We start from the raw sequence: 16,313 nt of genomic DNA on the forward strand, positions 1-16,313 counted from the left end.
CGCCCTGGCCGCCCGACAGTCCCAGGGCGGCCCCGCGGCCGCCACCCCCGCTGGGACGCGCGAGGCTCCTGCCGGCCGCCAATCACCGCCCCGGCTGACGCCCCGCCCCCCGCCCTCTCGCCAATGGCGCGCCTCGCAGCCCAGCAGACGCCGTCACCCCGCGGCGCGCGGCCGCCGGTTGGCTGAGGCGCCGGCAATCGTCACATGGGCAGAGATCAGCCCAGCGCGGGAGGGCGTGGCGGCCGCCAGTTGGGGTTGACGTGCGGGTCCGGTCAGGCGGCGGATGGCGGCAAGCGCTGAGGAGATGCTGAGCATCATGGAGGTCGGCGGGTCCCTGCTGGAGCGGGTGGCCGTCGGCAACGCGCTCTCCCTCGTCCTGGCCGTCTCCGCCTTCGCGCTGAGCCTCGGCTACCTGCTCCAGCTGGGTTACCGGCGGCACGTCGGGTCCGACCAGAAGGTAGGCGCTGCGGGACGCGCGGTGCCTCAGGCCGGCCGCGGCGCGGCCGGGGCGAGGCGATGGGCCAGGGCGTGGGGCTTGGAGCTGTCGCTGCCCTCCCACAGAGCGGTGGTCACCGCGGGGAGAGCGCGGGGGAGGGGCGGAGGGCCGGGGAGCTGGGCGGCCTCCCCGCAGGTGCGGTCGAGGTGCGGCGGGGCCGCACCTGGGCAGCCCCTGGGGGGAGCGCAGAGAAACGGGCGGTAAAACCCCGGAGTGCGGGAGCGCTCCCAGCAGCTTACACTTCTGGCGGGGATATTGCAGCGGCTCGTCCCTTCGCCCAGCTGGTTGGTGCCGCATGAAGCTGAGGTGCTTGGGTTTTGTGGAGGCAAAGGCCGTGCCCGGCAGCGTTTCGTCAGGGCAGATTAAAAGAAGGTTCCCGCGTATATATTGATCTCATAGCTAAACTGAGGTTGATGCTTTTGGGGGGCTGTTTAACAAATCGTCAGCATTGTTTTGTTCCTGTCTGCCTTCTTTCCAATTGCAGCATCTTTGCACTTTGCTTTCAGAGGCAGGTTAGCAAGAATCTCAATCATATTCATTTTATCTTAACCTCTCCACTTTTAAATGTAGATCAGCCTTACTCTATTTAAAAAAAAAAGAAAAAAAAAGAGTTGTTTGAAGTTGGCCTTTTCACACAAAAGTTTAATAAAAAGCCTCCTCTGTGTTTAGTTTTTATGTAAATGGATGTGATTTTTTTTACTCTTAGAAAATATTTACTTTTCTCTTTCATCAGAAATACCCACCTTATATTTCTTCAAGCATCCCTTTCCTTGGACATGCAGTTGCATTTGGAAAAAGTCCCATTGAATTTTTGGAAAATGCTTATGATAAGGTATGTTTTCCCACATGACTAGCTGGGCATATGCTAACATAATTTTGCCTATCTATTAAGTTCTCTATCTGGAGTCTGATTTAAATCAGTTCATTCTTGTGTACCATCTCAAATATGGAATGGATTGTGCACAGTAGTCTCCAGTTTCTTCAAATCTCTGGATGTACATTGTTAGAGAAACAGTGTTTTCTGAGATCTCTCTTGTGGTTCAGATTTTAAAAATATGCCTGTGTATTTGGGTAATGCCTGCAGCTGAATCACAAGTTAATTAGAAAGCCATTTTCATTACATTGATTCTTGCCTTAATTGGGAATTTTTAATCCCTTTCCCTGTGACCAGACTGGAATGTAGGTGACCACCTCTGTAGGCAATTTGGTGAATTTTAAGGCCCTTTCCAACATTAAAAAAGCTGTATATAAGCTGTGTATAAAACTTCTGGAGGTTTTATACTATAACAGCCCCAAAGAAATGGACTAAGGCAGTAGGACCTTAATTCCAATGCAATAAGATTTGTTGATCTCTTTCACATTGTCTAAAACTTTCTAGAGTCATAAGCTTAAATCTTAGCCAAATTTAGTGTGTGGAGACTTACTGGAGATGACCTATGAAATATTTGCTCATAATTACCTATGCATAACTCCAAATACAGAGTTTTTTGAGACAATTACTGGAGTAATCCTGTATGTCCTGTAGTATGCCTGCTAGTTTTTTGTAGTGTAATTGATCTTTTGTTTAAATTTTTTAAACTAAGTAGGTTTAGAATGTGTGAAATCAGATGTGTTCATTATTATGTTAGATATCACTTGTAAGTAAATTGAGAACAATTTATATGTGATTTAAAATATTTATATCCTTATTAAATCCCTAGACAGTTCTTAGGAGAGTGATTTGTGGAAGTCTGTACATGAAGAGATACTGATTTCATGATAGGTATTATTTAAAATAAACTTATATCTCTTTTTTCTCTTAGTATGGACCTGTGTTTAGTTTCACTATGGTTGGCAAGACATTCACATACTTACTGGGTAGTGATGCTGCTGCTCTGCTTTTCAATAGTAAAAATGAAGACTTGAATGCAGAGGATGTATACTCTCGGTTAACTACACCTGTGTTTGGCAAGGGAGTTGCTTATGATGTCCCTAATATGGTATGTATTTAAAATATGAGTAGAAAAGTAACATGATTTAAATTCTGAGTACGCAGCCCTGAGTTCTTGGCTCTGTGTGATGGAGTTGTGTGTCCATAATCAGTTCTGGCAGCAAGGCCTAATGCAATTGGTAAATTGTCTCTGTTGGATAATCAAAACTGAATATGTTTAGGTTGCTTTATTTACCACCTGGCCATTCATCATTCTGGATCCTATTATTTGTTCTTGAAATCGTCTAATCCCACCATAGAGGAAAAACTGATAAGTGAGTAATTTCCCTTCTAGTGTGCCATTGGCTGTAGTTTACTTTTCCCTTACAAGCAACTTTAAGTCTTCCTTCTGAGAGAGATTTAAGAGTTTTGATTTTTCATTTATGCCATGCCCAATCTAGATACAGGAGTATTAATTGGACAATTTGCACCACAAAGTTTGTCGTGCTCAGACACAAACAAGTCTGTATATGTTTGCAGAAACACAGTCTGCTTGGGTCTGGAAGCACAGCGGCTGTGTCGTGTGGCCTTGTTTCTGAGCTAAGCATCTGCTGCTTTCTTGTTTGTTTGTGTTCTCTGTCTGTTGACAGAGTCCTAAACTGCAGAAGCCAACTTTTCCATGGACAGTCTTGCTCCACTAGGACTCTGTATTCAGTGTATGTTGACATCAACAGCCCATTGTACAACAGAGTCTGGCAGTAGAAACAGCATTGTGATATACTTTATTTTTGGATTTTCAGCTTTGGACTCATTTTGTTTGTATAAATGCCTATCATTTGATTGGTAGTAGTTTCTGCAGCCATCAAGACTTTTCATCCTCAGCATACCTCTTTATTCTCCTCTGCCAAAGGTACTAACGGTGATCGTTGCCCTCTTATGTGTCTTAGGGACAGTAATCACTAGTCTCTTTTGCTCCACACTGGCACTTTGCAGTGACCCACAAAGTACATATGTTGTTTTTACCCTATTCTCTTGGAAATCTCATATACAACTGACTACCAGCAACTTGCCACTTGGTAAATAAGTAAAGGCAAAGTTAGTTGTCTCCTGCTCTGTCAGGAAGTGTTAAGTTGTGGATAGACAGTGTCATGAGGTTTCGGGGCAGGATTGTTTGATTGTTTGCGCGGTGGGTTTTTTGCACTGTCTGAATTTACATAGTTCCTCCCATCCCTTTGTGAATTAAACCAGCCGGACCACAGCCTGGATAACAAGTAGGAGATAGTTTCTTGTGCCCTAGGAGACCACTTCCACAAGTGGAGCCATTCTAACAGACTTGTTTCTATCAGTTTCAGCAGTTGGAGGTCTTCCTCAAAATGTCAGGGATGGAGTTGTGGGTTCCTTTTGGAGCTGCTAGAGTGGACAGGGTACACAATTATTCAATGCATCTTTCACGTTCGTCTCCAATATATACTAGTTTCAGAAAAGTGTCTATGAATCAGACATAGACTGCTAAATCGCCCAGATTTTCACACTGTTGTGCTTTTTCTTTGGATTCCGACTGTCGTGAGATGGCTGCTCGAAACTGAAAGGTGCTGGTTTGTCTCTTCTATGAATGTTCATCCATTTGCTGTTACAGCTGTTTTGACTTATGCTTTCACATGGATGGATTCGAAGGTCTATCTTAATTCAAGAGCTAGTTCTTTGATGGGATCTAATCTCATCCTTCAGAAGTTTTAAAGAACTTTCTATAAGCTCCTTGGAAATGGACATTTTTTAAAACTCTGTTTTTCAGGCATGTAGGGATGATGAAGGCCTACCACAGCGGTCCACCATATACTGAATTTTTTCTGAAATAAGATCTTTTTCTAGAGTTACCTTAGTGTGTTCCCTGGAGTGTGTTTGAATTCTGCTTTAGTCAAGACACTCATCTTTTCATATTACTCAGTAAGCCTTGCGTGTCCGTAGATAAGTCTACTTCATTCTTACCTTTGATGCTAGAAGGGCTTCTTCCTTTTTATCTCTGCAGATTCAGGTTTCTCAGAAAATCACCTGGGCTACCTTTTTCCACAGCTAGGAGACGCAAAGACTTTGCTCTTGGCATGCACTGATTGTTTCTAGTTGTGTGTTTCCCTGAGTGAAGCTAGATAGGTACTGTGTCTGACTGTGACCAGAATGTATTCTGCTCGAGGTGAGCTGGTGTTTTGCATAGTGCTACCACCACGATTTCATTTCAAACATCTGCTGAGAAGGCATTCAGAGAGCTGTTCAAACTTACATTGGCATTCTACTGTTGATGGATCACCCAGAACTTTCTTTTGAGACCCTCTTCTCTCTGCTCAAGCTGCTAAGTCTCTGTCTCTTCAGTCTGACAGTGATTTTCAGTCATGTGTTTAGAAGAACTACCTCTTGTCCTTTATCAGAAGAAGTTACTTATTTACCAGTAATTGTAATATTTGTTCGTTAATATGGATAGTCTATATATCAGCTTATATTCACTCTGTCTCCTCGCTCCAAGCCTCTTGCAGATAGTTCTGCATTGAGAGGAGCTGAAAGAGCAGATGATGTATTCACTCCTGTGTGCTGTTCCTGTCTCCACCAAGCTGGAGATGGGCTGGCATCTTGCAAGGGAAGATGTGCTTGTCTCTCTGCTCTGTGGCACATGTACCCTCTGATAGTCTACTGGAGTCCCCAATGCATTCAGCAAACAGAAGTTTCTAGGAAGTAACCTTTCTTTTTATGCCTTTAATTTTATAGTACTTGCAGAGCACTTGGTCGGAAGGCAAGATCTGTAGGACAGATACCCTAATTCATAATTAAGGCTTAAAAATTAATTTAACTTTCTGAGTCAATGACCTGTCAACCCATTGAATGGTCTCATCTAATAATGGACTTTTTACCAGTAGGCTTGTTAGCTCTGAGTCTATACAAAGAAAGAGGTAAGAAGGGTGGGAAACTCATAATTTTCCAAGGAAGTGTTTTGCTTCCTGGTTCTGTGCCTGACATCCTGGGCAGTGAGGTCAGAGGGCCTTGTAAAGACAGGTGCATCTCTAGCCCAGAGGGAAGGTGTTGCTGCATGAGAGAATTCATACGCTCTGGGTGAGAGAAAGCGAGGAGACCACGTAACGAGGAACATGGACTGAATCCAGACTGGGCAAGGATAGGTCTGAGTACATATATGATTAGGTATCTATCTAAAGCACATTCCATATTTCAATCTCAAAAAGCTTCTTGTATCTTCAAGGATAAAGTTTAACAAAGATATTAAAATTATTTTTTTTGTTTTGGTACTGCAAAAGAGAGAACCGTAGCTCCCTTGAGCTAGTATTTTACTTGGATGTTACTAAATTTTTGCTTGAAATACAAAGAAAGTGAATATTATTATTATTATTATTAAAATTTGAGTCTCTGTTGTGCCCTGCAGTCCTAACCATAATCTCTATTTACTTCTGTATGTTCTTATAGTACAAATGATAAGTTTTTCATTACATTAATATGATGATCCTCATACTGATTGCTTTTTCTGTCATGTTCCTCTAGGTATTTTTGGAACAGAAGAAGATGCTAAAAACTGGGCTGAATATTGCCCAGTTTAAACAGCATGTATCTGTGATTGAAGAAGAAACAAAGGAGTACTTCAAAGCATGGGGAGAGAGTGGAGAAAAAAGTAAGCAAGATCAGATGCATTTTTCCTCTGTTTTTTGGGAAGGAATTAACGCCAATGCAGTATGTTTTTGTAAATTTACTGCCATATTAAAGAAACTTAAAATGACATGGGTAAAACTGTACTGAACATCAGAAGAAATGTGCAAAATACAGGTTTTGTTTAATCAAATTTAAGGCTATTGCAGAATAAAGCTGCTCAGAAAATAATTGAAAGGAGCGAAGGACTATCTTACTTTTGCTTTCTTAGTCAGCTTAGAGAGAGTGTATCTGTTGCCCGGCTGAATCGTGCTCGTTTTGCATGATAGGAGTCAGCTCACCATAACCACCTCTCTGTCCCTGGGAAAAGAATCTGCTCTGACTCCTAGAGCCGGTGTCAGATCTTAGCACAGGGATCTTCTGCGCTGAAGAGCTGTGTCGTTGAAGCTGATGCAGTTATGTTAGCGTTCTGAGTGGAATTCTTCTTTTATTTCCCACCCAGCTAGCCTGCTAGCCATAGCCCATCACCAGTGCTGCAAGCCCACAGAGGCACGGCAGTGTCAGAAATATTATTTATTTAAGCATATATATTTATATTTAAGTATATAATATTTTGCTAATGCATGATACTTAGACATGTAACATAATTGTTTATTTTGTAAATATATATATTATAGATGATATAGTTAATCATATGATATAATATTTTAATTTTAAATATATAAATGTTATTATATAAAAATAATTCGGTCACTGGCAAAACTAACTCGTTTCCCATGAATTTGGATTTCAAAGTTAAGGTTTTGTATGAGTTCTTTTATATGTATTAAGGATCGAGCTTGTGCTGCATGGCTTACTTTACAAGGATTACTAGCTCTCCTAGAAAAATTTCTAGAAAGAAATACATTAGAAAAAAGTAACTGAAATCAGCCATCTAATTAAAAAGTTACTTGAGGAGAGACCTGATAGACACTTTGTTCTCCTAGTAAAACAATCTTAAAACTCTTTACTTTCCTCTTCTACAAAATAAAAATAACCTGTAAAACACAGCATCTCGCCTGTAATGCATCTTCAGTGATGTTTTCCGAATCTTTCCTCAGACCTGTTTGAAGCCCTTTCGGAACTCATCATTTTGACAGCAAGTCATTGCTTACATGGGAAAGAAATACGGAGTTTGCTGAACGAGAAGGTGGCTCAGCTCTACGCGGATTTGGATGGGGGTTTCACTCACGCCGCCTGGCTCCTGCCGGGCTGGCTTCCTCTGCCCAGCTTCAGGTACCAGAAATAACAAATGAAGCAACTTCAGCATTTTCTCCAAACTTTTTTGTTGTTTGCATCCCCCATGCCATTTGTTTGTAAGCTATTATAGGTGTTCCAATAAATCCTTATAAACATTTTATGTGTTAATTTACACCGAGTTGCTAATAAAAGTGTTTTCAATTGCAGACGGCGAGATCGAGCACACAAAGAAATAAAGAATATTTTCTACAAGGTTATCCAGAAACGTCGAAATTCTGAGGACAAGGAAGATGACATGCTCCAAACTCTACTTGATGCTTCATACAAGTAAGCAAAGGGTTTGAAAACTTCTCATTTACAGATATTTTACTTTGGCTTTGAGCTCTTCAGTTAAAATAACCAAGAGATTAATCAATATTCCCTTATGTTCTGAATTGTTTTTGTTGCCAGCAATTGGTCCTAGCTCTATTCTTAAAAACAGTTTAAAAACTTTGCTTGTAAATGGTTATTTAGTTTTCTGAGCTTTTTGTAGTGGTCACAAGGTTGCTTCCTTTCTCTTTGCTGGCTGTTCAGTAATGATTTTCTTTAAGGCTCCAAGAGTCTCTCTCTCCCTCTGTCCTCCCTTCTCCCTACCCCTCGATCTTTTGCTGCTCTACTTAGAGTAGGCAGCAAGAGAGCAGAAGGAGAAAGACGTACATGAGAAGAATCTGTCAGTTCTACCATTAGTTGGAAACCTGACCAAAGGAGTCTCTAACAAAACACCCTTTGCCCTAGGGACGGCCGTCCGCTGACAGATGACGAAATCGCTGGGATGCTTATTGGGCTGCTGCTGGCGGGGCAGCACACGTCCTCCACCACCAGCGCCTGGCTCGGCTTCTTCATAGCCAGGGACAAAGCCGTGCAGGAGCGGTGCTTCGCAGAACAAAAAGCCGTTTGTGGGGATGACTTGCCACCATTATCTTATGACCAGGTTTGTATGTTACGTTATTCCTGCTGGGTATAAAAATATTAAAAAATAAAAATATAGAAAATTCTTTTAGATGCTTTATTAAAAAAAAAAAGTTAAATATAGTCATATACTTTGTGTAAGAATCATAATCTGGCGCAATCACTCTGTGGTAACGTTGTTTGTCAATATATCTCCTCAGTCTCCTCAAGTAAATTTTTAGCTTGGTACTATTTTTTTTTAATCAGTGTTGATTAAGGAAATTATAGTTCCTACAGTTTCTATTTAAGAAACTGTAGTTCTGTAGAGGAGGAAGATCCTCATATTCCCACTGTGGAAGGGGATGCAGTGTGACCTTGTTCTTCAGTTAGGCATCAGAAAACACTGATGAGACAGATTAGTGACAAACTAGTTGTCATTGACTGCAGTGGTCAGAGATCTCTTAATTGAATCAATGGAAAGAAAGAGAAATTAGCAGGGTACCTCAAGAAGTACATGTAAATATGAACTACTTACACTTTGATTTTTTTAAAAAATTTTTACTTGTATTTGTTAGTGGGATAAAATATTGCTTTGTTTGTGTTGACTAAACTTGGCTATATTTTGATATATAATTTTTCTCTGTTTTCAGCTCAAGGATCTCAATTTGCTGGATCGCTGTCTGAAAGAAACTTTAAGGCTTAGACCTCCTATAATGACCATGATGAGAATGGCCAGAACTCCTCAGGTGAGGACCCGTGTTGGAGCTGCCTTCACTTCTCCACAACAGGGCTGGAAAAGCGGGGGTGTCCCAGTCAGCAAAAGGAAAAACAGGAGTGAGCAGTGTTTGCTGGCAGGACGCAAGCTGGTGGCAATCTGGGTTGTGTTAGTGGGAGTGCGGCTGGTGTTGATTGAGGAATTAATACCTTGACCTTGGTAGTTGTTACCTTAATCTGGAGTTATTTCTGTCAAGTCTTGGACCCCTCTGGCCCCCAGCAATCAAGATGTTGATGGAGTGAAGCAAGCAGGAGGCCACCAAGGTAGTGCGGGGGTGAGGAGAGGCTGTGAGGGAACAGGGTTTGTTCAGCATGGGGAAGGGACGGCTCTGGGGGGATCTAGTAACAGCCACCTGCAGCCTCAGTCAATGGAAACAACCATTTACTTAGCTGTCAGTCCCACTGAGTTCTTAGTGTGGTGCTGCCATTTAGAGATGTCGTTTGTTTGCCAGGGATTTTTAACAGCTATCTTGGAAAAATTTAGCTTGCACTTAAAACAATACGAGCTAGGAGACTCTGAAAGAAAACTGGTTGTTTGTACAAATAAGATAGAAAGTCAAATAAGTCAAATATTTTTTTAAAAATAATGTCCCTCCCATGACAAATTCTTTCAACAAATATTAAGTTCATTTAAAAAAAGAATTCTCCCTGTAGAATTGCCAGCCTTGTTAAAGCATCTGAATGGCTCCTGCAACTACTTGAACAGTGTTTCCTGTACAAGTAAATCAATTAGGCTGCATTAACTTTAAATGAGCTTGTCCAAAATCTCTTGAAATTCAAGCCTCGAGATATAGCATTATTACATTTAAGACATTAAAAAGAAAAATGGAGAAATTTTGTGATTGTGTGGGGTATTGCTTCTTCTCTTGTAGACCATTGCTGGATATAATATTCCCCCCGGCCATCAGGTCTGTGTGTCTCCCACTGTTAACCACAGACTCAGGGACTCCTGGAACGATGCTCTGGATTTCAAGCCGGACCGGTATCTCCAAGATAACCCAGCAGCCAGAGAGAAATTTGCATATGTGCCATTTGGCGCTGGTGAGTAAGAAAACACAGTCATTGTGTGCTGAGGTGGCTCATACTGACAGCTGGAACAGCACCGCCACTGCTGTATTGTCTGCAGACTTTTTTGTTTCTTTCAATTCCTGCCTAAAAGTTTTCATACTGTGAAAGTGCTGTTAAAAGCACAAGAAGTCAATAGTTTTGCAATAGCAGTAGCTGGATATGTGGCTCAGAGTAGCAATCGAACCAAATCTGAGGTTAGCATGTGTGATATTTGACTTGACTCTCTTCAAGTCAAGGTAAAAACCTGGTAACACAAAGTCAGTTTAAGGCAGAGCAAAAATCTGCACCAAGACTCACAACTGCTAAAACAGTTTGCAGATACCACCACAACAGGGTTAGAGTTGGTATCGTTTCTGAGGGTTGCAAATGCTTCTTTGGTGATACATAAATTAACGCTTTCTGGTGAGGCCAGAGCAACACAATCTCATGCAAATTCCTTGGTGTGTTTTATGCAGTGACAACTTACAAAAACATGCCTGTCATGGAAGTGCACAGTGGTGTACGTGCAGGATCAGAGTCTGATATTGTTTAGAAAGGAAAGAAGCAGTTACTGTCTACATAAATTTTTTTAAAGGTAGCTTGTTGTCAGAGGTGCTTTAATAACTAAGTATTCTGACTGCTTTTCGTGGCTTTCCTTCTAGGCCGTCATCGCTGCATTGGAGAAAACTTTGCTTATGTGCAGATTAAGACTATTTGGTCTACTTTGCTTCGTTTGTATGAATTTGACCTCGTCAATGGCTATTTTCCAACTATAAATTATACAACGATGATACACACACCGAATAACCCCATTATCAGATACAAGAGGAGGTCATTGTAAATTCTGGAGCTAAAACCTTAGCTATTTAAATTGTGTAAACTAACAGACTTTTGAATAAAATTGTGGCAAAATAAGGGGCAAATGGAAACTGTTGCATCTACTATTATGAAAGCAACAGTACTTACCAAATGCAACATCTTTGCATTTATTTTGTTTAATGCTGATGTGTATAATTGCTCGTTCTACAAATTTCTCATTGAATTTTTAAAGAAAAAGTGTCTTTTCTATGGGTGTAACACTTTTAAGATGCATGCCAACTCTTCAAGGTGATGAAATAAGTCATTTCTACAAACTGAACTCTTTGCTTTTGAAAAATAACTGAAAACTACTCTTCCCTGGGTAATATGGGTGGGACTGCATACCCTGACTCTGTATCCAACTGCAGGAAATCTGTCAGGAAACAAGCACCAAGGGGGAATGTACTTGATGGTGCCCGACTTCTGGTGTTTGTGGTCCTGAGCCAAGCAAAGTAGGTACAGTCCTGGCTGATTATTTTAAAAATGTTACTGTACAATGCACAGAGGAGTCTTTTGAGAAAAAACAATTCAAATGTCTAACTTGAAGCAGCTGTGAAATGCTTTGGTTCAGAAAGCAACAAATAATTTTCTAAAAATTTCTGAAAGTACTGATCGCTGAAAGTGATGTGTGAAAGTAACAATATGATGATACAAACATTAATTCTGTAAATAACATGTTTGTGTTTAAAGTGGTCACAAATGAAGTGAAATAGCTGAGTGTTGTCCTCCTTTGTACTGACTCATGCAGGATTGTTAAATGGTGTTTGGTTTGAGTGGTGGCGATAAACGGTAATGAGCTCTGGCTCACAAGAACTTTGAATTAAATTTATAAACAGACATCCCGTGGAAGCTTTCTGTGCTCAACCCTGTCCATTCTGAAAAGCTTTTCTAAGGAACTTTGTACTTACGGGAAAGAAAATGTATTAGAAAGATGGTCATGCAGGGAGCTCCCCCACTTCATTAGTGCTTTCTGCAATAAGGGCTTTACCCCGTCTTTCCTGTTCCAAACTTGGGTGTAACTCTTGTAAAACCTCGTGTTTGTATCAGTCACAGCAATGGTGGGAGTGCAGCATCTTCCCCCCCTGCCTCAGGTGTGACCAGGGTCTGCAGAAACCAGGCTTGGTCCTGTCCTCTCTGTAGAAGCATTTGGAATCTGTAAAAAGTAACGCTCCGGCCACCACAAGTAGGAGGAGCACAGGAAGGAGGAACCTCTTCAGTGTGAGTAAGGGAGAGGTTCTTGCACACCAGTTAAAAGCATGAAGTTGTCTTTATTTCAGTACTTTGACAAAATACCCATAAAATTCAAAACTTCTACCATTACAAAAATAGGTCTCTACAAGTGATATTCTGTCTGCACTGCCAGTAGCAAATATTACGAGAATCATGGAACTTCAGTAGCCTTGCCAGAAAAAGTGCAAGTAAACTTAGCCGAATGTAGCTCAATTTCATTATTACACAAGTTTCATCTTCGCACCCTTTTGATAAATACACACTTCATAAGTTAATTGTTTAAATTAGCATTCCACAAATATACACGTAATTTAATGGTGGGGAGGGATGTTTTTTTGGTTTTTCTTTTTCTGCTTTTTTTTTCCCCCATGAACACGAAGTGCCTATATACATAAATCCCAGTCTGCGTGGGTGTGCCAGGATGGAACTGTATACAATCATCTAGCTGTGTTCTTATTGGTCCCACAATATACACATTATACAAAAGCACGGGAAGAGCAGAGATTTACAGAAGGCAATCCATTAACATCACTGCCCGTGATGGAGCTGTTGAAAGCGAATTATTATCTTCTCATACCCACGTGCAACTGAGTGTACGAAGTCGAACCTGCAAGAGGGAGAAAGATTTTCATCAAGATTACGAGGAATAAGTTGATGAGGATTCAACAATGGCACGTTATTTTAAAAGAATAAGCATGAAAGATTTTACATGGGAAATCTTTTAAGAATGAAACTTCCTCGAATGATGGATTTTATGCTACAGTAAGACTTTAACACAGTAACTGCAGAAAGTTTGTTAAATTACATCCCTTTGATTTGACAATTTGCTTGATGTGTTCCTTTCACACCACAGAAAATACTATCACCTAAGGGACAAAAAGGTTGTAACTTCTGTAATCAAAGTGGTAGGAGAAGGAATTACCCTTGTACTCCCACACCCCAGTCTTTTGGGTACATTTTTCTCCATCTAGCTTGAAGTCTTAATAAGACGCTAACTAGATCCCTGCCGCACATTTATTAGAGATCAGGGAAAGTTAAAATGTTACCAATAAGTCCAAAATTGGGAATTAAAGCATACTTGTATGTCTCCCTTTACACAATTTTACAATTTTCTTTTCAATGAGCTCAGGACAGACCCTTGTTTGAGGCTGAATGTTTGCTACGTATCCCAGAGAAGCAGCACACGCTTTCTAACAGGGAGCTGTGCTTTGTGCTGCCCAGGAGCCGGGAGACCTTTCCCGCGCTCACCTGACTGCACGCTGCCCAGCCGCCTCTGCAGGGCCTCCAGCCGGTGGATGTAATCTGTTAAAGCTCTTTCAGGATCGTAGTTCTGCAGCTGAGGACAGGCGAAAGAGACCGGGTTTAAATCGGTCGGCATACTGTGGAACCTGGGGCGGAAAAACACACCTTTTACAAAAGCGAAATTTCAAATAGAAGTGTCAGCAGACACAGCACAATAGCGTAAGCAGGGATACCTTCCTGACTGCACGTCCCTTACGGTACCCTTGGGGCAGCCAGCGCACCACACCCATTCAGCCTCCCTGCCGTTTATAGCCCAAGCCACTGCTGCCTCCCCCAGTGAAACCACTTTGCCCAGTTGCCTTTTCTTTCTACTGCACCTGATTTGTCACTGCAGTTCTTTGGGATGAAGACTGACCAGCAAATTCCTACTAAGACTGCAGTAGAAGCTGTGGTAGATTCAAGTTTGCTTTTCATAGAATCATTTTGGTTGGAAGAGACCCTTAAGATCATCAAGTCCAACCATAACTCTAGCGCTAAAAATGTCCCTAAGAACCTCATCTACATGTCTTTTAAACACCTCCAGGGATGGTGACTCCACCACTTCCCTGGGCAGCCTGTTCCAATGCCTGACAACCCTTTCCATGAAGACATTTTTCCTGATTTTTCTACTAAGAAGCTTGTGTGAACCAGGACACGGCCATCTTTACAGCATTCTGTCTCTCTTTGTTACTCTTTGTTAAGTAGATTAAACATTTTTTCCACGTGAACTGTTAAGTTTGCCACAAGCTAAGATTACAAATGTTGAGGTGGTTTATATAAAAATGAAGAACCAAAATGGCTACACTCTGATATTCTGTAAAGATCTGAGCTCACAACTCCACCTAAACTCAAAGGTAGGTGGTATTCATAAAAATGTTGCCTGGTTTCACTGGTGTCTGATTCACTGATACCTCTGGTATCACACCTTAGTACAGCCAGCCACAAGGGTTTAATCAAAACCAAGCAGTGGAGCTACCAAGCAGCTTCCACCAACGTTCTTCTGGCCACAATACCGTGGTCATTCCTCCCAGCCCGTGGTAACCGAAGGACATTCCCCAGCCATGGTGAGTGTCCCTGCTTGTTCCTGGCCCTGCTTCTCCCCTCCTTTGTCTGAGGGCACCTGAGGCAGCCCCTCCTGGCACCACAACCTGCTGCCAACCAGAAAGTGGACAGGCAGTGGTGGTTTGCTTGGGCGCAAAGTCTGGACTCTGTGGAGTTGGATAACTGTGGATCTACCACCAGCTCCAGGAACGTGACACAAATCAACAGCAGAAGTCTGTAAAGCTTTGGCCTTGATCGGGGGTAAGTAAATGCACACTGAAGGCCTGAGATGTAATTGGTTACGTATCCTTACAAAAAAAGTTTTAAAAAATCTTACGGCATCAAAGATTACAAACCTCACCAGTAAGCCCTGGTGCATTCATTTAGTCAAGCAGTCTTCTGACAGAGAATAACAATCTAAACTAAAGCATACATACGCTCAAAGTTTACAGGAGATCTAGGGGACTCCATGTCTGACCTGGATCTGTAGGAATGCCTTTGTTCTCCATAAAGATCCACGCCACCAGAGGATGAATCAGGGCGTAGTTCATTGCCTAGAAAGATAAAAAGCAATGTCTTGAAAACTGAAAAAACCTTTTGCACTTTGCTGGGAATCTCAAATGTGAGTTTTCTGTTTGCGTATCACAAAAGCGGTGTTTAACAAATGTAGACACTTTCAGGCTGATAGCCAGGAATTCATATAAAAGCTGCTGATTCTCCTTAGGCTCCCACCAGAAAGCAAACAGAAAATCAGATTTCCCAAACTTTAAGCTATAACAAAAGGATGACAGGCTTTTGTTCTGAGGAAAAGACCAGGGAGGGCTCTGTCACTGCTGTGGGGGACCTGTAGTTGCTACAATTCCTCTGTTCATCCCTGTCCTCAGCATCTCGTCTCAGAGCTGGGTGTGCAGATCTCTTATGAGAAACCCAGTGACTTATCTAAAACTGTTTTTACAAACATTCCACAGGGAAAGGTGCCATATTTGTTTAAATCCCACTCACAGTGGAGTAAAGCAAGCAAACAGATTAGTGTCTGTGCTGAGCACGGAAACTATCAGAAACCTGAGAAATAAGGTTAATTCATGCTATTATAGCAAAAAGAAGGGGGAACAGCACCCCATTCATTACACATGAGGAAAATATAAATTAAAAAAAATCTCCATTAAGCAATGGCGTGACTTGCAAATACTTTTTTTTCAGTCATTACTGGACTATGATTTACCTGCGTTCTGGCTAAAGACATTGACACTTAGTACACCAGAACCTGTAACTCTCTGCCATCGACGAACCAGGAACTTCATTCTGCATTTCAAATAAGAAAACAAAACAAACTTCAGGATAAATGAAATAGTCTGCTAAAAATGATCTGCTTGTCGTATTCTAGAAGGCATAAGAATTTCTTGGACACCAAGCAAAATTAACGGGTGGGCATCTAAAACCTGAAGATCAAGTAGAAAACATCCTTACATTACACATCCCTAAGAAAAACATCTCTTGTCCAAATCTGCTTTCAGCTTCACCTCTGCAATTTCAGTGATTCCAGAGGTGCTGAATAAGTCCAAGTGGACAGCAAATGGCTCAAGCACATAAGCAACAGGGCATCAGCATTTTAAAATCATACTAAATATACTTTTTGTTGTGTCACATCCCCAAAATTGTAACCGCAGAGCGCTATGAGTAAAAGCCTCACTTAAAATAGGTTCCTTGAATTTATACTGCACACAAGGCTCAGAGCTGTAGCAAAGTAGAAGTGCTTGGGGCTTCAAACATTTGTGAAGAAGATTTGCCAGCAACATGGCAGACTATGCAGGAATAACCTTCACTTGTTCTTCCTCATCTATTCCTCTTCATCCTCAGTCTGAGACCTAAAGT

General features: G+C 41.7%; 2 protein-coding genes across 6 annotated transcripts in view; one reads left to right on the top strand and one right to left on the bottom strand.

The window, feature by feature from the left end:
• The first annotated feature begins 238 nt into the window (after positions 1-238).
• CYP51A1 (cytochrome P450 family 51 subfamily A member 1) lies at positions 239-11,728 on the top strand. Its single transcript, XM_082044025.1, has 10 exons — positions 239-457; positions 1,230-1,328; positions 2,299-2,475; positions 5,943-6,069; positions 7,145-7,319; positions 7,491-7,610; positions 8,058-8,253; positions 8,861-8,956; positions 9,857-10,025; positions 10,694-11,728. The coding sequence occupies exons 1-10, from the start codon at positions 284-286 to the stop codon at positions 10,870-10,872; spliced, it is 1,512 nt and encodes a 503-aa protein (XP_081900151.1). The 5' UTR covers positions 239-283; the 3' UTR covers positions 10,873-11,728.
• Positions 11,729-12,137: 409 nt separating this feature from the next.
• AKAP9 (A-kinase anchoring protein 9) overlaps positions 12,138-16,313 on the bottom strand; it is a 113,787-nt gene continuing 109,611 nt past the window's right edge. For all 5 annotated transcript variants that reach the window (XM_082044023.1, XM_082044022.1, XM_082044021.1 and 2 more), the window contains 4 exons: positions 15,664-15,743; positions 14,920-14,995; positions 13,368-13,507; positions 12,138-12,726 (listed from right to left, as the gene is read on the bottom strand). In XM_082044023.1, the coding sequence (XP_081900149.1) occupies positions 12,683-12,726; positions 13,368-13,507; positions 14,920-14,995; positions 15,664-15,743 (340 nt within the window). In that variant the 3' untranslated portion in view covers positions 12,138-12,682. The remainder of the gene's footprint in view (positions 12,727-13,367; positions 13,508-14,919; positions 14,996-15,663; positions 15,744-16,313) is intronic.

The sequence above is a fragment of the Streptopelia decaocto genome, assembly GCF_964273445.1.
Source record: "Streptopelia decaocto genome assembly, chromosome: 2".
In the NCBI taxonomy this organism is placed as follows: Eukaryota; Metazoa; Chordata; class Aves; order Columbiformes; family Columbidae; genus Streptopelia; species Streptopelia decaocto.